At 40.0% G+C, this 27,848-nt stretch overlaps 1 protein-coding gene across 1 annotated transcript; it reads left to right on the top strand.

The window, feature by feature from the left end:
• Nucleotides 1-1,247: 1,247 nt before the first annotated feature.
• LOC122561454 (fructose-2,6-bisphosphatase TIGAR) lies at nucleotides 1,248-27,742 on the top strand. Its single transcript, XM_087999547.1, has 7 exons — nucleotides 1,248-1,263; nucleotides 5,052-5,089; nucleotides 5,614-5,641; nucleotides 9,897-10,018; nucleotides 12,590-12,667; nucleotides 24,128-24,238; nucleotides 26,153-27,742. Coding segments are annotated over exons 1-7 (822 nt in total). The 5' UTR covers nucleotides 1,248-1,262; the 3' UTR covers nucleotides 26,597-27,742.
• Nucleotides 27,743-27,848: the final 106 nt, after the last annotated feature.

Here is a 27,848-nt window from a genome sequence, read left to right as displayed (position 1 = left end):
TAAGGGCAGCAGAAGCATAGAAACATCACCACCTGAGTTTTCCTCCAAGTCCATTACCATCCTGACTTGGAAATATATTTTCATTCCAGCACTGTTGTGATGTCAAAATCTGGAATTCCCTCCTTAAGGGCATTGTGGGTCAACCTGCAGCATAGACTGCAGCGGCTCAAGCTCACTACCAGGTAACTAGGGACAGGCAATAAATGTTGGCCAACCAGTGACACCAATGTCTGAGTGAATTTTTAAAAACTGGTGAAGCTACATCAAGTCAACCCCCCCCCCCCCCCCCCCGACATTCAGTGGTATTACTAATGAGGAGCCAACGGGGACTGCAGATGGTGAGAAATCAAACATCCTAAGGTCACCAATAGCCAGAACATATGAAAAAGAAGTGCAGCACTAAGCCTCGTGAGCCGCCACCATTCATTAAGATCGTGGCTAATTTGTTTCGTGAGTTGAATTCCACAGCTACCCCTCATAATCTTGGCCGACAAGATCTATCCACCAGTCTTCATGGTGGAATGACCATGCTTCTACCACCTGAGGTGCAGAATTCCAAAACTGTGCAACTGAGGAGAAAAAAAATAAAAGTTGTTAAAAGGACCCTTTAATTTGAACACAGCGCCTGCAAGTTCCGGGCTTCACGGGAGGAAATATTATTTCCCCATTCACCTTACCAAGATGGAGCTCCAGTAGAAAGCATATTTAATCGAACCACCAGAGTGTGTACCTCGCCTCTTGACTCTCCAAAATATTTCTACCACTTAGAAAGCTGGAGGGGGAATGGAAATGTTATGCACTTGCCTCGCTTTGTGGGTGAATAGACCACCTACTGTATTACTGTGAGGCAGGGGGGCACTGAAGGGGACATACCGCTTATGAATGGTACTGAAAAGTGTGTTGCTGGAAAAGCGCAGCAGGTCAGGCAGCATGCAAGGAGCAGGAGAATCGACGTTTCGGGCATAAGCCCTTCTTCAGGAATTTCTCCTGCTCCTTGGATGCTGCCTGACCTGCTGCGCTTTTCCAGCAACACATTTTCAGCTCTGATCTCCAGCATCTGCAGCCCTCACTTTCTCCCGCTTATGAATGGTCACGTGCAGGGAACAATGGCACCGCGTCACTGGGGAGTCCTTGTGCTTTGATTGGTTGCTATGTGGATGATGTCAGTTGGCCGGACCAACCTATCGGAGAGGTTTTTATTTCGAGGTGAAGCTGTTGCTGGGTTATTGACAGCATGAAGTTCAGGATCATCTTGGTTCGGCAGTGAGTATTGGGGGTGTGGGAAGAGCGGGTTTGCTGAGACCAGGCCGCCTTACATTGGGTCCCTTTGACCGCCCCCTCGGTGGTTCTCTGACCGCAGCCGGTGTGTAAGTCAGTCTCGGCGCAGCTGGAGTTGCTGGTGTTCCCATTCCGCCGGCCACTTTTGATGTTTGAATGTTGTGGGGAGGGACTTCACCTTGAGGCCCCGCTGTTGGATGATATTGTACTGTAACACCGTGCAGCCTGAGGGGAGCACAGGGTCAGTTTCATTCACGGCCCCTGAGGATCCACAACGTGGACGCAGCAGAACTAAGATCGGCCCTCGGCCTGAATCTTCAGTTCATTCTCTCTCCACGGATGCTGCCCGATCTTCTGACCATTTCCAGCAATCCCTATTTTCGTTTCAGATCAGTATTTGACCTGGTCAAGGTTGGGTACTCTTCTTGAAGCCGCGAGGACGTGAATAAGTGAGTTATTTTCTGCTGAACTTGGTGGAGCTCAAGGTGGAGGATGTCAATTGTTAGTCAACAATATAATTGAATATTGCAGCTGCTGTAGGTCGTTGCTCTGTGGAAAAAATATCAAATCAGTCCCACTCTACGGTACTCTTCCCAATAGACGAGCAGCTTTTTTTTTTCACTTTATGCTCGTGCATATATGGCAAACCCATTCATTTTTGTAAGTTCTTGCTGAATTTGCTTATCTCACTTTCAGTAGTGAATTAGTAAAAGCCATGTGTGAATTCCTATATTTGAAATGTTAACAAATCCAGATAAACATTTAAGTAGAAAAGTGGATGAGAGTTGAATTTTTTAGTCATTTTTTTCACTGACAAAATTGCTGAAAGCTGGCATAAAGGACAGTGCAATAAGCAGATGCTGGCGTGATATAACCCCCTTTTTAAGCAGATGTGGCATGTGTGTTTATCCATCACATCTGGATGTTGCACTTGGTGTGCAGTTTTTGGAGACACTTGAAACTGACGTGCTTCGAATTTCTCATTCCTATTTGACAAGCCTCAGGTATGTGTCCTACCACAATGGTATGTGTCCTACCACAATGTTCAATTTGGAACTGAGCAGGTTGCAGGGTATGGTATTTTATTAGCTTTCTGGTTGTTCAGAGCATTGCTGCTAATGTTCCTGGGCTCTCTCTGGCTTCAGTAAGCCAGCTGGTTCCCCACACGCGTAGAAAATGAAGTTGGTGTCAGTTTGAATAGGTAATATCAACCTGAGTGCTGCAATAAATATCAGATATACGAAGACCAGCCATTACTATGACAGGCTATCATTCAATATCTGTCCCAGGGAAATGAGTAGGATGAATGGCTCCTGGGGAAATCTATCTATCTATCTATCCCTCCATCCCTCTCTTCCCCTCTTTGACCTTGGCTTATGAGACTAATTACCATGGCAACCAATGAGGCGAAGCAACAAAACATTTAAGGCTTTGCCAAAACCTGGATGCTCACTAAGCAGTGTTTTGAAGCAATAATTCTGTTGCCTGGGTGACTTTGAGTGCCTTATGGTGCACACGACAAAAATTGTCCGAACGAGTGGTGATGTCCTGTATGCTCTCTAATATCACGATGAATAGAGGCATCAACATGCAGGCAACTGATGAGCAGAACAATGGGAACTCAAGGATGTGGATGAGACATTCTTGCATAATAGCCAGTAGTGTCGTCAAATCACTTCAACATTCTTTAGCTAAGCTGCATCAATTACGCTGTTGAAAATGTTGGGCTATCATGACTGTTCATTCTACTTGTCCTTGCAGTGCTAATGCTTCTTGCAACTTATAAGAAAGGTACTGTTACTTGTTGGAGTTATGGCTGCCAGTTGCTTGCCAGCAATTACGGTTAGTGACTGGAGCAGATGTAGTGAAAGGAATCCAACTCTAAAGGGTCTGTTCATTAATTCCTTGCACTGTGACAAACAGTATGTTGTTTTTGATTGGTATTTCTTTCACCCTCAACATGGTATTGTACTTATGATTTGCTGCTATTAAGTTAGAAGGAGAGCCCTTCATATTTGTAAAATTGCTCTTTGGGTTGTGGATGTCACTGGTCAGCATTTATTGCCTATTACTAATTACTCTTGAACTGAGTGACTTGCTTAGAAAGCAGTTAAGAATGAACTCCATACTTTAAATATGGAGTCGCATTTAGACCAGACAATTAAGGATGGCAGATTTTCTTCCTTAAAGACTATTAGAGCAACAATTAATGGGGAAATCATGCCCACCCAATGCTGAGACTTTGCCTTCCAGATTTTTTTCAAAGATTCATTTTGTTATTTGAAATAGTGTGGTAGAGAATTATCTTGAATCTTTGATTTATTAGTAATGATAATTATGCCACTATCTCCTCTTTCTTTAGAACATTTGGCAAAATCTACCATCGTCTTAATAGACAACGTATATCAGATGTCCTCCAAAGTTTGTGAGAAGATTTGTAACTCAGGTGCTTGTTGTGGTTCTGTTCGCCGAGCTGGGAATTTGTGTTGCAGATGTTTCGTTCCCTGTCTAGGTGACATCCTCAGTGCTTGGGAGCCTCCTGTGAAGTGCTTCTGTGATCTTTCCTCTGGCATTTGTAGTGATTTGAATCTGCCGCTTCCGGTTGTCAATTCCAGCTAGTCCAAGGACTAGCCATACTACCATACATCAAGAGCATTTCCGAACTGACAGCCAGACTACTGCGACCACTAGGACTCATAACAGCACACAAACCAACAGCCACTCTTAGACAACAACTCACCAGAACGAAGGACCCGATACCCAGCATGAGCAAAACCAATGTAGTGTACAAAATCCCATGCAAGGACTGCACAAAACACTATATAGGACAAACAGGAAGACAGCTAACGATCCGCATCCATGAACACCAACTAGCCACGAAACGACACGACTAGCTATCCTTAGTAGCCACACATGCCGATAACATGAATTCGACTGGGACAACACTACTATTATAGGACAAGCCAAACAGAACCGCCAGGGAATTCCTAGAGGCATGGCACTCATCCACAGATTCAATCAATAAGCACATCGACCTGGACCCAATATACTGACCACTGCAGCTGGCAGCTGGAACTGACAACCAGAAGCGGCAGATTCAAACCACTACAAATGCTGGAGGAAAGATCACAAGCGCTTCACAGGGGGCTCCCAAGCACTGTCCTCTAGACGGGACGAAACGTCTGCAACACAAATTCCCAGTTCGGCGAACAGAACCACAACAGATGTCCTCCTTTCAGACTGCCAATTTCTTTCAATTGACTCTCATTTTCATTATTGCAAGTTCAGTATAATTAAGCATGCATTCTTCTAAGACATCAGAGTGTTCTCTATGCTAACTTCTGGCTTCACTCTTGAATTCTGTGCCTTGGCCTGTAGCATGTAGTATTGTGACATATCATGGCAGTCTTTACCATGGATTCAGTAACTTGAAAGGCGCTTGGCTTAATTTTGCTACTACATTTGTACAGTTGTTAGTGACATGGAACACTGCTGTAGGGTCTGTCAGGTAGTTTTCCTCTGGCTTATTTCAGATGTCTTATCTTTAATACCATCTGATCTGTCCTGCAACTCGAAGTAAAAACAAAATTTTCTGCAGAGTTGATCCTTCAATCCCCATGCTCTGTAGTTGTGCAATTCTGTTAATTTGCTTGTAGAAATAGTGTGTAATTGATCTGTAGGTATTTGTGAACCTTGTATTGTGAAGTACAAAACTGGGATTGTCTTCCTATTTACTGCTTTAACACTATACTTTTTAAAACATTATGTTTTAGTGGTGAAACAAGATACAACAAAGCAAAACTTCTTCAAGGTAAGTAGTGTTTGAAAATAATGTAATGTTTTAATTCTAACATTGAGTTCTAATTATCTTTGACAAACAATATTCTGGTTTTTTTTTTACATCGGCAACTACTTCGATCTCCTATAACAAAAATCCTACAGGCTAAGCAAAACTGTTCAGAGGATGACCTGTAACCAAAAATGTGCGCTTGGATTTGTGCAAAGGATCTGTGCAGAGGTGTTGTGAAGTGTCAACGCCTCTTAGCTGATGTCTCTTTTATTTGCTTTTCTTTCTTCCAGTATCCTCAGCTAAGTGTTGTTACTTTGTGTAACATGTTGTATAAATTACCCATCACTAACCAATCTGTGTAACTTTGCTGTATCACTGTACCGTTCAGTTTCTACTTAAAAATCTGAATGTAGAATTTATGTAGAGCTTAAGAGATAAATGTATATTGTGGTATATGAACAAATGAAGAAGATCTCAGGGTCTACCAGTTGTCTGCAACATACTTGGGTTGTCAACTTGAGTGTTTGCATTTTCTTTATTTTCAGGTGAAAGCAAAGGAAATATTGGCTCAAGGTATTGACCACAAATAAACAACAAAATTTAAATTGCATTGTTCACATTTCAAACCATTCCTAAAGTGCTGTATTTGTGTTATAAAGACAAACATGTTACCATTTTTGTACAGCAACAGTCCACAAATAGCAAATCATGAGATGATCTGTTTTAATATCTGTGGTGTTGCAATCCTCACTCTTTTGAAGTGTCAGACTAGATTATATTTTAACTCTAATGGAGCTTGAATCTGCAAACTTAAGTTTTTGAAACAATAGTGAGTATAGAGATCATTGCAGAGGAATGTAGATGAGCAAGCATGATTGATGTGTGGAATATCCTTTTACTTTCAATGAAGAATGTGGAAGTGCTTTAATGAATAATCTTTTTAATGCAATAATTGTTAGGTGGAACTACCAAGTAACTAATGTGCATCAACAATATCTCCCAACAATAATAAGCTGAAATAGTAATTAATGTATTACTGGCAAGAACAGTGGGAAACATCTTTGTACTTGGATAACGTCCAAGATCTTTAACATTTCTGACACACCGTAGGCAGTTCTTAGTTGAACATCTCTGCTAAAAAATGGCATGTTTGGTGATACAACCAAGCTTCAAATGTATCCAGCTACATAGGGAGATCAAATCTTGATGAAAGTTTGAGCAAGAGGTAGAAGCACTAGCAATAAAACAAACTGACAGTCTATGGACTGAAGACAAGTTCAGGTTTTGACTGTGGGGTCTAGAGTATATACAAATTAGGAGCAGATGTAGGCTTTTTGGCCCTTCAGGCCTGCTCTGCCATTCGATAAGATCACAGTTGATCAGCTGATGTTCTGAACTCTACATAATGTTTTGATTCACTTGCCTAACAAGAATCTATCTATCTTTGCCTTAAAAATATTCAATGACCATACCTCCTCCCACCACCCTGAGATAGAGAGTCTCAAAGAGAATGCATCCTGGATGCAACACAAAAAGGCTTCTAGTAAGGTGTATGTTGAACTGAGGAAAAGAGGATGTCGAGGACCAAGATGAAAAGTTGACTTTACTGAGGGATAGTGATCTGAATCACTTACTTCTGTGTTAGGGAAAATTCAGCTTGTAATTTTGCAGTGTTACTATAAGGCAAATCAGGTCTGAATAATTTGTTGAATTTCTTGAGCAAGTCTGAACTCGGGTGGATAGGAGAGGAACCAATGGTTGTGTTATATTTGGACTTCCAGAAGTCACTTGACAAGGTACCTCCCAAAAGGTCATAAGATAAGAGCCCAAGATGTTGGAGGTAATATAATTTTGTGGATAGAGAATTGATTAGTGGGTAGGAAATAAGTGGGTATAAGGGCTCTCTTTCAGATTGATGATCTGTGACCGATGAGGTTCCACAGAGATCAGTGCTGCGACCACAACTGTTTACAATAGATGTTAATAACTTAGAGGAATAAGGTTAATGTACCTTTGCCAAATTTGCAGACAACACAAAATATGTGGCCAGGGATACAAACCGTTCAGAGGGATATTAATAGGTCAAGAAAGTGGGCAAAAAGTTGGCAAATGGAGTATAATGTGGGAAAATGTGAAGTTGTTAATTTTGTAAAAGAACAAAATGTTATTTAGATGGAGAAAACCTACAGGAAAGTTCCAACACAGAGGCTTAGGGGTACTGGTGCATCAAAACACAGGAAGCTGGTACACAAGTGCTGCAGGTAACCAGGAAAGCCAATGGAAGTCTGGTCCTTGTTTCAGGGGTTGTCAGGGTATGAGTAGGAAAGTCTTACTGCACCTGTACATGATGCTGGTGAGACCACATCTGAGTACTGTGTGCAGTTTTGGTCCCCTTATTTAAGAAAATATATAATTTCATTGGAGTTCAGTGAAGGTTCACTAGGATTATGCCTGGTATGTACGGATTGTCTTATGACAAAAGGCTAAACAAGTTTGGACTCTACTCATTAGAGTTTAGAAGAATGAAATGTGCTCTCATTGAGATTTATCAGCTTCTTAAGGGGTTTGACAGGATGAATGCTGAGAGGATGTTGCCCCTGGTGGGAGAATCTAAGACCAGAGGTCATAGTTTCAGAATAAGTGGATGCAAGTTTCAGAATAAGTGGATGCAAGTTTAAGACTGAGGTAAGGAGGACTGTTGACAGTCTTTGTTAACCTCCTTCCACAAAGCTGTGGGGCAGACTTCTTGTGTATATTTAAGGCTGAGACAAATTCTTGATCAGTAGGGGAATCCAGACTTGTAGGGAAAAGACAGGAAATTGGATGTGAGAAGTGTCAGAAGCTATGGTCCTATTGAATGACTGAGCAGGCTCGAGGGGCTGAATGACCTCCTCCTATTCGTATTTCTTCGGATCTTGTAGGATTAGCTAACCAATAGAAGATGGTGTTGGTTTTGGTGGGGTATGTTTTCAGTATGGCAACCTGTAACTAGTGGAGTGCCAGAGGAATTGGTGCTGGGGCCAGTTATTTACAATGTCGGATGTCATTCTTGGACGATAGACAATTTTATAGATGACACAAGTACTGAGAAGGCAAGAAGTGAGGATGACAAAGTCAGCAGAGGTTAATAGATAAGGTCAGTGAGTGAGCCACAACTTGGCTGATGGAATATAATGTAGGAAAGTGAGATTATGCACTTTGGCAGGAAGATTAAAGGAGCTGAATGTTATTTTAAATTGAGATACTGCAGACCGGAAGGATTTGGGATTCCTCATGAAGAATTACTGAAAAGTTAGCACTTGAGTTCAGCAAGTAATAGGGAGGAAAATGTTGACCTTTGTTTCAAAGGGATGAAGTATGAAAATAGGGAGATTTTGCTGGAGTTATACAAGGCACTAGTCAGATTATTAGGAGAAAGTGAGGACTGCAGATGCTGGAGATCAGAGCTGAAAAAAGTGTTGCTGGAAAAGCGCAGCAGGTCGGGCAGCATCCAAGGAGCAGGAGAATTGACGTTTCGGGCATCAGCCCTTCAGGAAGTGGCTGAACACTTTAACTCCTCCTCCCACTCCGCCAAGGAGGAAGAGCGCCTCATCTTCTGCCTAGGAACTCTCCAACCACAAGGGATGAATGCAGATTTCTCCAGCTTCCTCATTTCCCCACCCCCACCCCCCACTTTATCTCAGTCCCAACCCTCTGACTCAGCATGCCTTCTTGACCTGCAATCTTCTTCTCGACCTCTCTGCTCCCACCCCCCTCTCTGGCCTATCACCCTCACCTTAACCTCCTTCCACCTATCACATTCCCAACACCCCTCCTCCCTACCTTTTTATCTTGGCCTGCTTGGCGCAACTCCCTCATTCCTGAAGAAGGGCTTATGCCGGAAACGTCGATTCTCCTGCTCCTTGGATGCTGCCTGACCTGCTGCGCTTTTCCAGCAACACATTTTTCAGCACTAGTCAGATTATTGTGAACATTCTTTTTCTTTTATCTGAGGTGAGATATACTGACATTGGAAGCAGTTCAGAGAAGGTTCACTAGGCTGATAGCAGTAGGGAGGGACTGAGGAGAGGTTGAGTAGGCTTGTAGTCATTGGAATTTAGAAGAGTGAGTGTTTATTGAAACATATGATACTTAGGCATTCAACATGTGGATGCTAAGAAATTGTTTCCCCTGGTGGGGGAGTCCAAGACCAAAGGACAATCTTGAATGAGGGCTTGCACACTTAAGACTAAGCTGAGGAGGAACTTCTCTGAGGGTAGTGGATCTGTGGAATTATTTACTGGATAGGGCTGTCAAGGCTGAGTCAGTAAACTTATTCAGGGCAGAGGCAGACAGATTTTTAACCAGTAAGGGAATCCAATAGGAAAAAGGCAGGAAAGTAGAGTTGAGGATTATCAGGTCAACCATGATCTCGTTAACTGGCAGAACAGACTTGATTAGGCTGAGTGATCTACTTCTGCTATTGCAGATGATGGATTAAGCCATTGTCTGCAATTGTATGATTTGCTTTTAAATATTGTACAGCGTAAATTACTGTTTCTGACACAAGCTATTGTCATGGTATTTGTAAGAGAGATTGTCAAGTTAGAAATATAGAAAACTTTAAAACTGTAGTGTGCACATCAATTTGAGTGTTATATTTTAGAGAAGAATGCTAAGTCATCTTGTCTCACAAGAAAGCAAAACTTGTTGTAAATGAGTGCCAATCCATGCAGGCATCAGCAGACCCTTTCATATTTTTAAAATTTAAACATTTTTACAGATGTATATCTTTAGTATACAATATATGTTAAAAAAGTTACTCTAACATCTTTCTGTTCCTTATTAGGCCAGGGTGTGGATGAACCGTTGTCAGAGTTTGGCTCCAAGCAGGCTAAGGCAGCAGGCAAGGCTCTCAGCAAAATCAAATTCTCTCACGTGTTTTCAAGTGACTTACAGCGTGCTAAACAGGTGTGTTTTACTTTCTTTCTCTTCAGTGCTGATTCTGTTTCAAGAAGTCATTAATTTTACAGCCATTACTGTATTATAAATTAGATTAAAGTGCAATCTGTTAGGAAATTGGCTAATTCCATAAGTTATTGAACTTTGAAATGTTAAAACTGCAACTACTGTAAAAGCAGAGTTCCTTCAGCATCTGGAAATGGATGTGGAACCTTTTTTCAGAACTTGAGAACAAGAAAAACCGTCATCAGCACAGAAGAAGCCTTTGAGCCCATCGAGTCTGTGCTGACCTATCTATGCTAATCCCACTTTTTGGCACTTGGCCCCCTGTCCTTGAATGATATGGCATTTCACGTGCTCATCCTCATACTTTTTAAAGATTGAGGTTTCCTGCCTCCAGGTAATACGTTCCAGGTTTCCATCACCCTCTGGGTGAACAAAATTTCCTCAAATTCCCAATAAACTTCCTGACCTTCACCCTAAAATTATGCCCCTCGATATTGATTCTTCATCTAAAGAGAAGAGCAGCTACTTATCCACTTTGTCCATGCCCCCTCATAATCTTCTACCTCAATTCAGGTTCTTCCTCTGCCTTTTTCTTCTCTTTGATTTGATGCAGGTTGTTTTTTTTAAAGTCTCCTCATCAGTTAAAATCCCACACAAATTCCTGATGAATCTCCTCTGCATCTCCTTCAGTGCAATCATATGCTTCCTATAGCATGGTGATCAGAACTATATACAATGCTCCAGCTCGAACCAAAGGTTTGTACAGCTCCAACATAACCTCCCTCTTCCTATAATCTATGCCTTTTAAAAGGCAAGCATCCTGTATGCCTTCTTAACCACCCTATTAACCTGTTTGTTGTCTTCAGCACCCTACGATCCCTCTTCCTCCGAGTTTCTTAGTGTCCTTCTATTCATTGAGTACTCTCTTGTCTAGATACTCCTTCCAAAGTACAAGCCTCATGTATTTCCGGGTTCAATTCTGTTTGCCACTGCCCACCTGACTAACCTATCCACATCTTCCTATAATCTAAAATCATCTTCCTCACTGTTAATAAATCTTCATGTCATCCTCAGACTTAATTATCCTACACACATCACCCCAAAGCACATTCTTATCTGTATCGTTTATATGTATATCTATCATAGGAGACCCAGCAGTGATCCCTTTGATACATCTCTGGATACCAGTCTCCAGTCACACAAGTGGCTTCTACCGCCACCCTTTGTCTCCTATCACTAAGCTAATTTTGGATCCATCTTGCTAAGATACCCCGAATCTTATGTTCTTTTGTCTTTATTAGCGTACTTGTCAAAGGTTTTGCTGAAATCCATATAAACTACATCAACTGCACCACACTTGCTGAAATTCATATAAACTACTCAACTGTTCCAAATAGTGATTTCTGTTACGACATTGGGTAAACCCTCCTGCTTAATTTAAAACCAGCAACACAGAAAAGATTTATCCCATGCAGTAATCTGTAAAAATCGAGTGGCCAAGCACTACTTGAAGTAAAAATTAACATCTTTATTTCTTAAAGTATAACACTATTCTCTAGCCTATCTTTTACCTTCCCTTCTATAATGTTAATCCGATAAAATTCCCAATTAAGATTTATGAAACAACATTTCTTATCTCAAAACCAGGTAGCTCTAGGTTCTTGTCTTCGTACCTTCCTGTGTCGTCTTTTCTCCTTGTTAGAAATTTCTGCATCACAATTTACTGATCGAAAAGGTGCCTTTTTCAGGCAGCTATTTTTCAGGCAGCCTGTTTATGTGCTGGGCTTGTCAGTTCTCCTCTCAACTGTTCAATTTCCCCCTGGTCTTATACCCCAGAGCATCGGATTGTGTCATTGGCTTTTAAGATTGTCAAGATACTCAATTCAAACTTGATTGGAAATGGATATTTTTATTGGGGTATAACTTAAACTGATTGGCCAAATTCAAATTTGTTTTTATCTCCAGGCAATGAACTACTCGAATTGTTCAACCCAGTGTTACACACATGGTTGCCTTATTGAGAACCCTTGGTGCTGTGTCTGGTAGTTCTGCTTTTAACTCTCTTAAAGATACACCCACTTCTTCATAACACTTTTTAAAGGCCAAATTTCATTCTGAAGTTGGGAAAATAGCTGTATTGTAGGGTTTCAGAATTGGAGAAGGTAGCAGAGAACCCACATCTTGTGGGCAGTTTAGATGCAAACAATGAATTCTGGTTTTGTCAAGTCCAAAATCCTGGGAGTGAATAAAGTGCCGTTAATGCTTGTGTACAAGTTCGAAAGCATATGGTTCAGAAGCCATTCATTGCCAATAGTAACACAAAGTAAATACTAGATAAGAACAGCTCCTGATGTTCATCACCAGTTTTTGGAAAACTGAGCGTGCCATCAAAAAGGTATTAGTTGTATTTTTATTTCTGGCAAAGCAATAGTTTTACTGTATATACAAACAAACAAACTATTTTGAATACCCTTAGATTACATTGTTGATGTTGATACATCTACAAGTTGGTTTTACATGCTAATAATCCACTGTATTTTTTATTGTTTGTAAACTTGATCCCGTATGTTTCAGACTGCATCTGCTATTGTGTCAGAAAACATTTGGGGGCATAAACTTGAAATAATTTGTGATCCAAAGCTTCGAGAAAGAGTAAGTATTAAACATAAATACATATAAAATATTACTGTCTATCATTAACAATAAGTTTAAATATGTTGACAAGTGATCTCAAAAACATGAGATTATTTCAGTTTCACAAAGTATGCAATCTATTGAGTTATGGTCCTGCTTAAGCTAAATGTATTTATGTAGCTGGCAGGTAAAGACACCACAAAGTGAAATAGCCCTGAGACACTCAAAAACAAAAGTTAAAACCTGCTTTGCAGCAGGACACAGTCCACCTACTGAAACTCTTATGACCTTGCTTTTTCTGTTTACTATTGCAATTCCCTTCCCTGTAACTTGATATTATTCCTTGGCATGTCATACATCAAGGTGAGGAATCTATTCAATAGCTATGATATTTAGTTAGCTATTATGTGAGTCGTGAATCAACTTATGAAATAAAACTGCAGGAAATTCCTGCCAGGCCAGGTAGTATTGGTATATACAGAGAGAGTTAATATTTCAGATTGATGAATATCACAACTGGAAGAAATTGAAGATTTAACAGTTTATATGTGTTGGGTAAAGAGATAGAGGAAAGAACAGAAGGAAAGAATTATGTTGAGTTGAAGGCAGGATTTATTAAATTACAAAGGCTTAATGCAAGTTGAAAGAGTTTAATAATGCAACAAAAACTAAAGGATAGCTGTAATTAATATAACCAAATGTTGAAAAGAATTGCAGCATTTCTTATAACTTGAAGTTATTGAAATCTGGATGTAAAATGCCCAATCCAAAAAATACGCTGCTCGAGGTTGTGATGAGTCTATTTGGAATGGAATGTGAGGCCAAGACCAGAGTGGGAGAGAGATGGAGAAATCTAATGGTAATTGGCTGGACTGTATTTAAAGTTATTTATGTGACTCAGCTGTGTTTAACTTTTCAAAGTATAAACTACAAAGAACAATACAACACAGGGAGAGGCTCTTCGACCCTCCAGGTTTGCACTAACACATTTTTCCCTTCCACACTAAAACTGTCTTCACTTACAGGGTCCTTATCTCTCTCTTCCCTTCCTATTCATTTTGAATGCTGCTATTGTCTGCTTCCATTACCACCTCTAGCAATGCATTCCAATCACTCACCACCCTTTGTGGGAAAAACTTACCTCACACATTGCTTTTAAACTTCCCTTCTTGCACCTTGAACCTGTAATTGATCCCTCCACCATGGGAAAAAGCTTCATACTTTCCATCTATCCATGCCATTCACAATCTCTTAAATTTCTATTGGGTTGCCCCTCAACATACGTGTTCCAGTGGAAACAAACCCAGTCTATTCAACCTTTCTTCATAACTAAAATTCTCCATACCAGGCAACATACTGGTGAACTTTTCTGCACTCTCTCCAAAGCATCCACATGCTTCTGGTAGTGTGGCGACCAGAACTGTATGCAGTATTCCAAGTGTGGTCCACCTGCAGTTTTATAACGCCGCAGCATAATTTGTCTATCCTTTATAAGATGTCTTGCAGAAGTTGCTGTGGCAGGGTTGTGTTGTTGTGGTCGATGTTGTCCTGGAGGCTGGGTAATTTGCTGCAAACGATGGTGTTTTTAAGGTTTGGTGGGTGCTTGAAGGCAAGAAGTGGAGGCATGGGATGACCTTAGTGAGATGTTCATTATCACCGATGACATGATGAATGCTGAGAGGAACGTGGTGTCGTTTCTCCACTACAGGGAAGTGCTGGATGACAAAGGGTACTGGATCAATCATATCCTGTACCTGTCTTCTGAGGAGGTTGCAGTTTTTCGCTGTGGCACATTGGAACTGGAAATCAATGAGTTGAACAGTGTATTCCATTCTTATGAGGATGTCTTTCAGTGTCTGTTACATTCCTCCTCTGTGAGTAGATCCTGTGTACACATGTTCAGGGTAGAATCTAGAGAAGTGCAGCATTGTGAGGTTATCTGTGGGCTTGCAGTAGAGTGAGGTACTGAGGTTCCGTCCTTGAAGGAGATGTGTGTCCTTCACTTTTCAGTTGCTGACACTCCACTCAGACCTTCTGACACCCCTGATCACCCACACCACCTTCACCATCCCCTAATCTCCATGCCCGTGACCATGTGCTTCCTTCCACCTACCCAACAAAAGAGCGGTGCCCCAAAAGCTTCCAATTCCAAACAAACCTGTTGGACTACATCCTGATGTCGTTTGACTTCTGACAATGTTCACCCCACTCCAACACCAGCTCCTCCGCATCATACTTTAAAGACCTTGATTCTTTACTGTTCTAAATTCTAGAGAAAACAGGCCTAATTTGTCATCACCTTTCCCTTTGCGGCAATTAGCTGTTTAAATTTAATTGTCTGATTGCAACAACTCTCCTCATAACTTTTCTCCTGAAGTCTAGGTATCATTCTTACAAACCTAGGTTGTACTCCTCCAAGGTGAGTATATCCTTCCTAATCTGCTCATGACAAGTGATGTCGAACTAAAATTTTGTATAGCTGCAGCATAAGTACTTTGAGGCTCTTTAACACCTCAGGTTATTGAGAACATAAGGAAATTATATTGAATTTTAAAAGCAAATGCCTTTAGGAAAGTCTCCATTCCATGTATGTTGATAGATTTGGGGTTTCAATTTGTAACTGAGTAAGAGGGAAGGTAGCAGAAGGAACCCTTATAGAGTGGTAGGTATCATTAGAAAGTATTTAATAAGGTGCTGCACCCTTTTGGTTCTGGGATATCAAAGTGCAATTTAAATGAACTCGATCAAGACACCTAAGTTGTGATGATGGGGCCTATGGACTCTGAGAACATAGCCAACACTTTACAAGGATCAGCAAAGTTTAATTTAAGTTAATCAGTGAAAAACGAAGTTCAGATAGACAGATATTTGTATCTAAAGTAAAAAATGGAATGTATGTGAACTTCATGAGTGTGATTGACCTAATTAGGACAGCAAATTAAAAATAGACATCGATTCCTATCACAGAATAACAACTGTTGGCTAGCAGAGTTGTTGCAATCAGACAATTACATTTAAACAGGTAATTGCTGCAAAGGGAGAGGAGATGCATTTTTCAAGTTTGACATTGGTTGGTCTGGAAAGCTCTCTGTCTTTGATCCTATCTTGTAATCTTTAAATTATCCGATTGTAAGTTGGGCTATTTTGGAATTTAGCAAAATTTGTCAGAAGCTGTCGGTCTTGTGACTTTAGTTCTTTAACGCCACTTCTCCACCCCTCTCCCAAACCCTCGTTCAAATTTTAATTTGAACAAAAGTCACTGTTCTACATTTCTTATTAATTAATGAAATCTGAGTTAGAATGTAGTTATTGAACAGGCTAGTTTTAAAGTTAGAAGGTTATAACCATTCATTGTTATAAACCAAGTCTATCTCTGCTTCTGGAATTCTCATCTGTGCTTTTTATTACCATTTAAACTCAACTATTTTAATGGTTTATGGATTGTTCCTCTCATCCTCTACCCTCTAAACTATGGCTCAATTGAAGCTCTGCAGTTTACATCTCAATCACTTCTTATCCCCTCCCAGTTGAGCAACACCTCAAATTTAGAATTCTCATCTTTGTATTCAAATTCCTCCACAAACCTGCCCCTCACTATCTGCGTTAACTTCCTCCACCTTTCAATCAGCCAAAATACTGCATTAGGTTAGTTCTGGCATGGTACATTCATAATTTTCATTGCATCCCTCTTGGTTGTCATATCTTTAGTTATCATGTCTTTAGTTATTTAAGTCCTAAACTCTGAATTCTCCCTCTAAACCTTTCCACATTTATATTAGAAACATGGCAAATAGGTGCAGGAGTGGACCATTTGGCCCTTTGAGCCTGCAGCACCATTCAATATGATCATGCTGATCATGCATTCTCAGTATCCCATTCCCACTTTCTCTCCTTTCCCCTTGAGTCCTTTAGCTGCAAAGCCCAGCTTCCTCTTGAATATATTTAATGAACTGGTGCCAACAGCTTCCTGTGCCAAAGTTCACAACTTTGAGATGAAGAAATGCTTCGTCATCTCAGTCCTGAATGGCTTACTCCTATTCTCAAATTGTGACACCTTTTTCTGGCCATCCTGACATTGGGAACAGACTTCCCACATCTCGCCTGTCTAGTCTCATTGGATTTTATGTTTCTGAGTTTTGTCCTCATTCTTCTAAATTCCAGTGGATACAAGCCCAGTCAACCCAATCTTTCCTCATATGTCAGTCCTGCCATGCCATGTATCGGTCTGGTGAACCTTCGCTGGACTCCGTCAATGGTAAGAATATACTTTTTCAGACTAGGAGACCAAAACGATACACACTACTCAAGGTGTGGCCTCACCAAGGCCAAGTATAACTGCAGCAAGACATCCTTACTCAGATACTCGAACTCTCTAGCTATGAAGGCCAGCATGCCATTAGGTTTCCTCATTGCGTGGTGCACGTGGATGCCAACCTTCAGTGACTGTTCCACATGACACCCAGGTCTCACTGTTCCACATGACACCCAGGTCTCACTGCACCTCACCTTTTTCTAAACTGCCATTCAGATCATAATCTGCCTTCTTGTTTTTTGTGACTAAAGTAGATAACCTCCCATTTATCCACATTATACTACATATACTACATTAGAGTTAGATTATCTACCCTCCAGTCCACTGGAACTGTTCCAGCATTTACAGAGCGCTAGAAAATGATCATCAACGCATCCACTATTTCTAGAACCACTTCCTTAAGTACTCTGGGATGCAGAACATCAGGCCCTGGGGACTTATCTGGTTTTAATCTCATCAATTTCTCCAATATCATTTTCTGGCTAATAAGGATTTCCTCAGTTCCTCCTTCATGCTTGAGCCTCTGTTCCCTAGTATTTCCTGAAGAAGATTATTTTTGTCCTCCATAGTGAAGACATATCAAAAGTATTTGTGCAACTGGTCTACTGTCTCTTTGTTGTCCAGTAAGAATTTACCTGATTCTGGCTGTAGGGGACCTACATTTGTCATCGCCAGTTTTTTTTTCTCTTCACATATATATAGATGTTTTTGCAATCAGTTTTTATGCTTTCTGCTAGTTCACTTTCCAAACTAAACACTTTGTCTTCCTCTGAATGTTAAAATTTTCCCAGTCCTCGTGTTTGCTGCTTTTTCTGGTAATTTCATATGCCGCCTCCTTTAGCTTTAACACTGTTCTTGATTGCCCTTGTTAGTCATAGTCAAGTCATCTTCCCTGTTTATTTCTTACATCAGACAGGGGTGTACAGTTTTGAAGTTCATCCATGTGTTCTTTTAAATGTCTGCCATTGCCCCCTCAACCCCTTAAGTATGCTTGGCCAGTTTATCCTAGCTAATGCATGCCTCATACTATCAAAGTCCGCTTTCTTTAAGTTCAGTAACCTAGTTTCTGATTTAATGGTGTTACTCTCCATCTTGAAGAATTCTACCATAAATGGGATAACAAGAGTCCAGAGACAGTATGTTCCTGTCAGGGTGAAAGGCAAGACTGGTAGCTGTAGGGAATGCTGGATGACTAGAGAAATTGAGGTTTTGATCAAGGGGAGAAAAGGAAGCATATGCCAAGTATAAGCAGCAGAGATAGAGTGAATCCTTGCAGTATAAATGCAATAGGAGGAAAATCAGGAGGGCAAAAAGGGAACATAAGATAGCTTTGGCAAATAGGGTTAAGAAGAATCCCAAGGGATTATATAGATAAGTTAAGGGTAACTAGGGAGAGAAGGGCCAAAGATCAGCAAGGCAACATGTGTGGAACCTCCGCAGATGGAGATACTATACAAGTGCTTACTGTGGAGAAGGATGTGGAAGGTATAGAACGTGGGAAAGTAGATGGTGGCACATTGCAGAGGAAGAGATGCTAGACATCTTAAAATGCATAAAAGTGGATAAATCCACATGACCTGATTAAGTGTACCATAGAGCTCCATGGGAAGCTAGGGAAATGATGGCTGGGCTCCTTGCTGAGATATTTCTGTCATCGATAGAGGTTGGCTAACGTGGTGCCACTATTTAAGAAAGGTAGTAAGGAAAAGCCAGGGAACTATAGATCGGCGAACCTGACATTGCTGTTGGGCAAGTTGGTGGAGGGCATTCTGAGGGACAGGACTTAGATGCATTTTGGAAAGGCATGGACTGATTAGGGATAGGCAGCATGACTTTGTGTGTGGGAAACCATGTCTCTTTAATTTGATTGAATTTTTTTGAAGAAGTAACAAAGAGGATTGATGAAGGCAGAGCGCTGGACATGATCTATATGGAATTTGGTAATGTGTTTGACAAGGTTCCTCATGGTAGACTGGTTAGCAAGATTAGATCACATGGAATACAGGGAGAACTAGCCATTTGGATACAGAACTGGCTCGAAGGTAGAAGACTGAGTGGTGGTGGAGGGTTGCTTTTCAGACTGGAGGCCTGTGATTAGTGGAATGCCACAAGGATTGGTGCTGGGTTCACTGCTTTTCATTGTTTTTATAAATGATTGGGCCGTGAATATAGGAGGTATAGTTAGTAACTTTACAGATGACACCAGAATTGGAGGCATAGTGGACAGTGAAGAAGGTTACAACGGGAACTTGATCAGATGGGCCAGTGGACCAAGGAGTGGCAGATGAAGTTTAATTTAGATAAATGTGAGGTGTTGCATTTTGGAAAGGCAAATCTTAGCAGGATGTATACACATAATGGTAAGATTCTGGGAATGTTACTGAACAAAGAACCTTGGAGTGCAGGTTCATAGTTCTTTTGAAAGTGGAGTCACAGGTAGATAGGATAGTGAAGAAAGCATTTTGTGTGCTCTCCTGTATTGGTCAGAGCATTGAGTACAGGAGTTGGGACTTCATGTATAGAATATTGGTTAGGCCACTTTTGAAATATTGCATGCAATTCTGGTCTCCCTCCTATAGGAAGGGTGTTCTGAAACTTGAAACAGTTCAGAAAAGATTTACAAAGCTGTTGCCAGGGTTGGAGGGTTTGAGTTATGCGGAGAGGTTGAACAGGCTGGGGTATTTTCCCTGGAGCATTGGAGGCTGAGGGGTTACCTTTATCAAGGTTTATAAAATCATGAGGCACGGATAGTGTAAGTAGACAAAGTCTTTTCCCTAGGTTGGGGAAAGTCCAGAACTAGAAGGCATAGGTTTCGGGTGAGAGGGGAAAAATTTAAAAAGGACCTAAGGGCCAACATTTTTCACAGGGTGGTGCGTGTATGGAATGAGCTGCCAGAGGAAGTGATGGAGGCTAGTACAATGACAACATTTAAAAGGCAACTGGATGGGTATATGAATAGGAAGGCTTTAGAGGGATATGGGCCAAGTGCTGACAAATGGGGCTAGATTAATGTAGGACAAAGGGTGGCACAGTGGTTAGCACTGCTGCCTCACAGCGCCAGGGTCCCAGATTTGATTCCAGCCTTGGGCGACTGACTGTGTAGGAGTTTGCACATTCTCCTCGTGTCTGCGTGGCTTTTCTCCGGCTGCTCTGGTTTCCTCCCACACTCCAAAGATGTACAGGTCAGGTGAATTGGCCATATTAAACTGCCCATAGTGTTAGGTGCATTAGTCAGAGGGAAATGAGAGTGGGTGGGTTACTCTTCAGAGGGTTGGTGTGGACTGGTTGAGAATCTAATCTAATCTAAAATCTGCTCAGCGTGGACAAGTTGGACCAAAGAGTCCGTTTCCAAGCTGTATATCTCTATAACTCTATGACTCTGACTCTATTATGGTCACTCTTCCTTAAAGGATCTCACACCACAATGTTGCTAATTAATCCTCTCATTATCCAATACCCTTGCTCGCTAGTTGGTTCCTCAACATATTTGTTAAGGAAACCAGCCCTCAAACATTCCAGGAAATCATCCTCCATTGCATTGCTACCAGTTCAGTTCGTCTAGTCAGTATGTAGATTGAAGTCACCCATAATAACTGCTGTAATCTTTACTGCATGCAACTCTGTTTGATATACTCCCCAACTCACAACTACTGTTTGGTGGTCTGTACACAACTCGCACTAACTGCAGCTCCATCCATACTGATTCTACATCGTCCAGTCTAATGTCCGCCTTATCCACCTCCCTTTACTTTCTGTCTGTCTTTCCTAAAAATTGAATCACCCATTGAATTCCCATCCTTGGTCACCCTGGAGCCAGGTCTGTGTGATCGCAATTACATCATATCCATTAATGACTGTTTGCACAGGTAATTCATCCACCTTATTACAAATGTTCCTCACATTGAAATAGAGTCTTTAGGCTCTTTTGTTTTGACATTTATTGTCTTTCTAGAATCCTAACTCCCTAAATTCAGCTTGACCTCATCCCATTTTTTACCTATACTCTTGGTGTATATGCACCATGAAAGCTGGCTGTTCGCCATCACTGTCTTCCTATTCTTTCTCTGTCTGTTGGTCACCCATTCCCTATCTTCCTCAGTAATTTTAATTTGTGGTGTGGCCAACTTGCTGAATGTGCTAACCACGAATCCCTTAGCCTCTTGGATGCTGCAAAGTGATTTCAAATGCAACTCCAGAGCTGTCAACTGGATAGTCAGGAGGTGTAGCTGGTCAGCATGTGAAGGAGTCAGGGACTTGTGGGAATTCAGGGACTATTCCCATCTCACAGGAAGAACATGACTCTGGTCTGGTATCTCCTGTCATAACATAACTCTCAAGTCAACAACAGTTAACAAGAGAAAATAAGAGAGGAGAGAAATGACTTACAAGTCACTCACTCACCTGCTGCCTGTGATTTCATAATTGAGCTTTCTTCTACTTCTCCATTATCGTCATGTCTTCCGCAGCTGCAGTAGTTTGCTCCTCCTCTGACTGCCTTACCTTGTTGCTCCTTGACCTCCTTACCGAAGCCCTGTATTCACTTAAACCTGCACTTAAACCTCCAGGAGCACTTCCACAATAAAGTTTCCCTCCTCAAATGGCCTTGCCTTGTCTTTTATTTGCTCCTGGGTAATGACTGAGACAACTCCTTCTAAAATCCTTCTCAGCATTGCCTCGGTTGAATGCCTTGTTTGGATGCCCTCGCACAGCTCACTGACATCAGTTCTGTGTTCCCCTCCTCGGTCGCAGTGATTGTGATAACAACTCCCAGATTCCGTCTCAGCAGCGCCCTTGGTTCTTCTCTTTTGATATTCTTTTAAAACCTAGTTCTTTAACCAAGCTTTTGGTTATTTGACCTCCTCCTCTTCCATGGTTCATTGTTAAAATGAGTCTTTTACTATACTCTGAAATGTCTTGGGATGTTTTTCTACATCAAAGTTTATAAAATGAATTTAAATTGGTTGTTCTTAACCCTTGATGGGATGAAGTAGGGCAGTTCGGAAGACTTTGAAGGGTATTTTCTGTTTAGGTGATATTTTATGTAATGAAATCACATTAATCTTTCACATTAAGTAATTAAAATATTCAAACATTTCAGGCTTCAGTGTGTTATTTTTCTAATATTGATTTATCTACAATATTTCTGAGCTGTGAAATGCAGTTTTCAATAAATAAACATCTGTTGTTTGATCCATTTTAAACTGAGTTTATATTTGCTGATATTAATACGCTTAACAAAGAGCACACTCTTTTTGCTGCAAGTAAAAAAAACGCAAAGCCTGAAACTAATTTCAAATTGGAAGAAGTCTTTTACTTTGTAGTTACATTATTATATTGCAGTGCAATTAAAAGGCAGTTTTCAAATGATTCATAATGTTATGCAGTCTGCTGCATTCTAGTAAAATATACAGAAGCTTAAAAGCTCTTCGAAGTTTTTCAACAGTAATGTGTGATTTTCATGTTGAACAAATAGTGAGAAAATCAAAATGTAGTAGCCATTTAAGTTTACACTTAACCAGGTGAAAATCTGCTCAACTTTGTTTCTGACAGTGTATTGTACATTGCACTTTGTAAATTTATTTTAAACAAAATGCAATTGGCATTCCTAACATTGTACAACAGATAAGTAACTTTTGAGAAACCCTGATGAGGTATCTATTGAATATATTTCTATGAATTCAGTTTTTGATCATGAGTCCATGAGTATTTCTTTTACTGGTTTTGTTTGTGATTGGCACAACTGCCTCTATACCATTGACAATAGGCCACAGAATAGTAATTTAAACACTTGACTTTAATTTGCTGACTAAATTATTTGTTAACTATATATAGCAAAGTTTTTTTGGTCATACAGACAACAGCTTGTATAGAATTGCAATGAGTTTATGCAGATTTTCTGTGGTAAGACTGGGTTTTTCTATGAACGCTCAGGAACTTGAAGCTTATGGGTAGTGTACTTTTGTTTATTGATTGCCATTTAATCTCCATGGTATTGCACAAAAAAGTAACTGAGTATGATGTTTGAGTAAAGTGAGAGCAATGTTAGGGTATGGGAGGCCATTGACACAGGACCTATAGACATTGTTCAGTCCCTATTTTAAAGTCATAGATTCTGTCCTTTTTAAAATATGATGTGCAAAGCTTAATACACTTGGGAAGTAATTAAGTAGAGTTGGTTCCAGTATAGGTGTATATCGTCAGTACAGCCTGAAGATTGAGGAGGTTGAAAGTGAAGCACTGGAGAGCTATTAGAATCATGGCATGTTAACAGCAGAGAAGGAGCTGTTTTTGTCTTAACTGGCTCACCACAAGACCAACTTAGTGAGTCTCACTGTGCCACCAGTCACCCATCAAAGTTAGTTTTTTTGAGGGACATACTGAATCTGCCTGGACCACACTCTGGCACTGATTTCTAGATTCTTAATACCAAATTTCTAAAAGGAGTCTGATAAGGTAGTTTGAGTGGTGCTGAATAAGATGAGAGTGCATAGTGTTGAGACTAGTACACTAGCATGGATAGAGATTGGCTATCTAATAGAGAGTTGGGATAAGGGAGTTATTTTGATGATGGCAAGCTGTAACTAGTGGAAAGATGACACAAATGATGAAAGGCAAGTGATGAGGATGACACAATGTCGACATAGAAATATATACAGGTTAAGTGAGTGGGCAAAAATTTGGCTGAATTCACTTTTAATATGTATTAATTGATTTAGTATTCATTTATGGTAAGTATAATACAACTTGAATAGCTTACCAGTATACTTACCTAATGTGATTTTGTTCTGCAATGCCACTTTTCAATATTTCCCTGCCTCTTGCTGGTTCTGCAATTGTCATTAGTTCCTACACTGGATTTAAAGGTGGTACTCTCCCACAGTGCTTTGCTGCTCAGTTGGGAGGATGTGATTTTAGGATATTAGTGTATGTAGTAGTTCACACATTACTGTGGACAAATTAATTAATAATGGGAAAGACCTGATTGGAAAAAAATGAGGCTACGTACTTACAAAAGTGAACGTGTGAAAAGAAGTAATTAATTTAGATGTCCTATTTCTTCAAAATAAAGTGCAACATTCAATTGTTAATAGAATAGTGCATTATAAGTTTTTCAATTTTACATTACAGCAACATATTTGCAACTTTAATTTTATTCTTGTTCCTAGAAATATGGAATTGTTGAAGGAAAACCACTAAGTGAATTAAAAACATTGGCAAAAGCTGCAGGGCAGAGATGCCCTGCTTTTACTCCTCCAGGAGCAGAGACTGTGGACGAAGTAAGTCATTGAATGATGGACGGATGTGACGGATCCCTAATCTCCACAGATTCAGATTAGAATTTTGATCAAATTCAAGTAGGCTTTGCACCTAAAATTTATTCAAAATTATTTTACCCATTACCCATTCATTGAAACTTTAACCGTCTTCTTGTGTAAATGTAAAAAAAATTCTATGGCAGTTGTTAAGAGGAACAATGACTTCTCAATTTCCTAGCTGATATACGTTCCCTTAACTTACATCAGAAAAATAGATTTTCTGGTCATATCTCATTGCAATATTCCATGAACAGCAGTGTGCAAATTGTTTTGTTTCTCTATGGTTTATGGCAGTAATTACATTTCAATGTTGCAAAAACTTTGAGAAATCCTGTGGTCACTAACATTATTATACAATTTAAGTTCTAGATGTACGCCTCAGTCTGAATTTCAGTTTCATAAGAAATGAAAGAGGTTTTGGCTTTTCATATGAGATTGCAAATGAACAAAATCTCCAGTGGGAGCCTTACTGGTATTACGTTTGTTGATTTTCATATGACTTCAAACCTAGCACCTTATGCTGTGCTTGTGAGAAAATTTAAAGCTATTGGATTGCATGGTCTTTCTCATGTAGCAAAATTATTTTTTTATAAACCCATTTTGCAAAAGTGGCTGAAAAATTATGGATGATGTCAATATATTCCAGCCCTGGTCAGAGTGGATTGTATGAATGAGCAATGAGCACAATGGGCAAGGCTTCTTATTCTGATTTTATAGGTCATAGTGAGTAGGATTAAATGAGTGTTGAATTTCAATAGCCGCTCTTTAAAACTGCTACCTCAAATCAGAGGGTTCTCTATTCCTATTACAACATTTGCATGTTACGTTTTTGCAGGGCTCAATAATTGGAAATCAATGTTACATTACATAGGATTTCCTACCTTTAAATATGCTAGCATTCTGTTTTTCAAACTGATATGAAAATAATCCCAATTCTACTAACCAGTAACCCAAGCTACTGAGTTGAATATATGTTCACAGATGTGTGTAGTTCAAATTTAATTTGATAGCAGTCTATCAATATAGTTATGCCTGATATGCTCTTGAAATAAATAACCGAAAAGTGTGTGTGTGTGTGTTTTTGTGTTTGGTCCAACCCATCCATGCCAACCGGATAACAATAATCCATCTAGTTGCATTTCTGCGCATGGTCCCATTGTATTCCGAGGTAACCTTTGCTGCCTGCTACATCCCCCAATGTTGGTGTCATTTCCAAACTTAGTCACTATACCTCCTATACGCAAATCCAAATCATTGTATATAAATGACAAAGAGCCATGGATCCAGCACCGATCCTTGTGGTACATTGCTGGTCACAGGCCTCCAATCTGAAAAGCATCCCTCAACCAGCATCCTCTGTCTCCTACTTGCAAGCCAGTTCTGTATCCAAATGGCTAGTTCTCAGTGTATTCCATGTGATCTCATCTTGTTAATCAGTGTACCACACAGAAGCTTGTGGAACACCTTACTGAAGTCCTGTAGACAATGTCCACCACTCTACCTTCATCAGTCCTCTTCACCATTTCTTCAAAAACTCAATCAAGTTCGTGAGAGACAATTTCCCATGCACAAAGCCATGTTGACAATCCCAAATAGTTCTAGTCTTTCCACATATGTGTAAATCCTGTGTCTCAGAATCCCCTCGAAGAACTTGTCCACCACTGATGTCAGGCTCACCGGTCTTTGGTTCCCTGGCTGTTCCTTACCACCAAAGTATATTTTGATTATTGCCTCACTGCTGCAATTGTTAACAGACATAGCCTCAATTTTTGGATTTACCAAAGCAGTAATGGTGAGTTTTTCTTTCGCAGGTGATGACCAATAGTCGGAAATGTTTCTCCCTATATATTGAATGATGTTTTGTTTGTTTTGCAGGTTCAGGTTCGGGCAAAGGAATTCTTCAATTATTTATGTAACCATGTTGTGCAACATTCAAAAAAAGCTAACACTGTACCAGATCATATTGAAACCATGGCTGAATATTCTGGAGACATGCACAGTTCCCTCAAAGATCTCAACAGTGTGGACTCCAGCAGCTATGATATAAATAATAGCATTTCAGATAAGGTTGAAGATCTGATTGCAACTGTACTCTTAGTGAGTCATGGTGGATTTATGCTACAGTGGGTTGGCTATTTTATCAAGGATCTGAGATGTCCTTTGCCACCATCCTTTGACCAATCCAAGGCCTTTTCAGTCTGTCCAAATGCAGGAATAAGCAGTTTTGTTGTTACTTTTAATCAGATTGCTGACTGTTCTCCTCAGATAGTTTGTGATTATCTGTATGACTGTAGCCACCTTGTTGACATTGGTGTTTGACAGGATGTATTTTTAGTCTGAGCCCACAGTGATGATTTTTTTTTTGTCAGGCATTTTAGTTGTGAAAATAGTTGCCAATATACAGATTCGGTTTGGATTAAATCCATATTAACTTGTTTAGGACAAATGCAAAATAGTGCAGATGCTGGAAATCTGAAATAAAAGTGTAATGCTGGCCACAGTCAACAGGTCAGGCAGCAACAGTGAACAAAAATCTTCCAGACTGAATTATCTTTTTGTCCTCAGACCCAGAACTTTTTAAAAAAAAAACAGATTCTAAGCAAGTACATAGGCAGAAACTTGAGTGTAGAGAAAAAAGCTAAGCGTTTTGAGAGGGAGGATGGTAGGAAAAGTTAAATGCCTTAAAGCATCATTGTGCAAGACAAAAGGAGGTGGTATGGGTCAAGTAAAGAAACAAGAAGCTAGCAGTAATGTAACTGTGAGTCACAGAATTGTCATTAGCTGCAATTTGAAAACAAGCTTGCATTTCCAATTTCTCCAGTTCTGGTAAAAGGTTGTCGGGATAAAATGTTAACTTTTCCAGTCTGCACAGATGCTTCCTGCCCTACTTAATATTTTCAGTATTTCTCTTATTTTAGTTTTTTTATAGATTTTTACTCTAGTATATTAAAATAGTGCAAAGAGCTTTAATTTATTTTAGAAAATAAACTTTTGATATTTTCTTTCTTATTGCATGGATAAAAATTCTCCATCTCCTTTAGTGGTTATAAATATCGTATCATCATATTGTCACTTAATTTCCTGACTGGGGGAGTGTATCCTATAATTGTTTAAAGACTACGGCTACTGGTTAACTCTTGTGATAAATTCCTCACAGTGGATGAGTCCTATACAAAAACACTGTAGTTATTGTGTGCAATGTTTAAAAACTAGTTGTATGTAAGACTGTATGCTGGTGACATTACAAAGTATATTATTGATAGATTTTAAGCACCTTGAGAAGGGCTGTCAGCACTGATTGAAAACGTGAACATATAGCTGCATCAATCTATTTATCTTGTGCTATGTTAAATTAAAATGAATACGTTCGTTTTACATGAATGATTAAACTGAGGTTGATCGATAAAATTTCAGACAATTATGTATGTTACAATTGAGAGAATAAAATACAATGTCATGTCACAATTTCATTTTCTTTTACCTTGTGTATCTAAGTTGGAAACTTGCAGGGAAGCGGAACTAATTCTGTCCACATGGATTTAAATTAATTTGACAGAGGCGAGTACTAGCA

Source organism: Chiloscyllium plagiosum, unplaced genomic scaffold (assembly GCF_037043375.1).
Source record: "Chiloscyllium plagiosum isolate Xiang-an unplaced genomic scaffold, Cpla_swu_hap1 HiC_scaffold_23, whole genome shotgun sequence".
Lineage (NCBI taxonomy): Eukaryota > Metazoa > Chordata > Chondrichthyes > Orectolobiformes > Hemiscylliidae > Chiloscyllium > Chiloscyllium plagiosum.
This window is presented reverse-complemented; position numbering and strand designations above follow the sequence as displayed.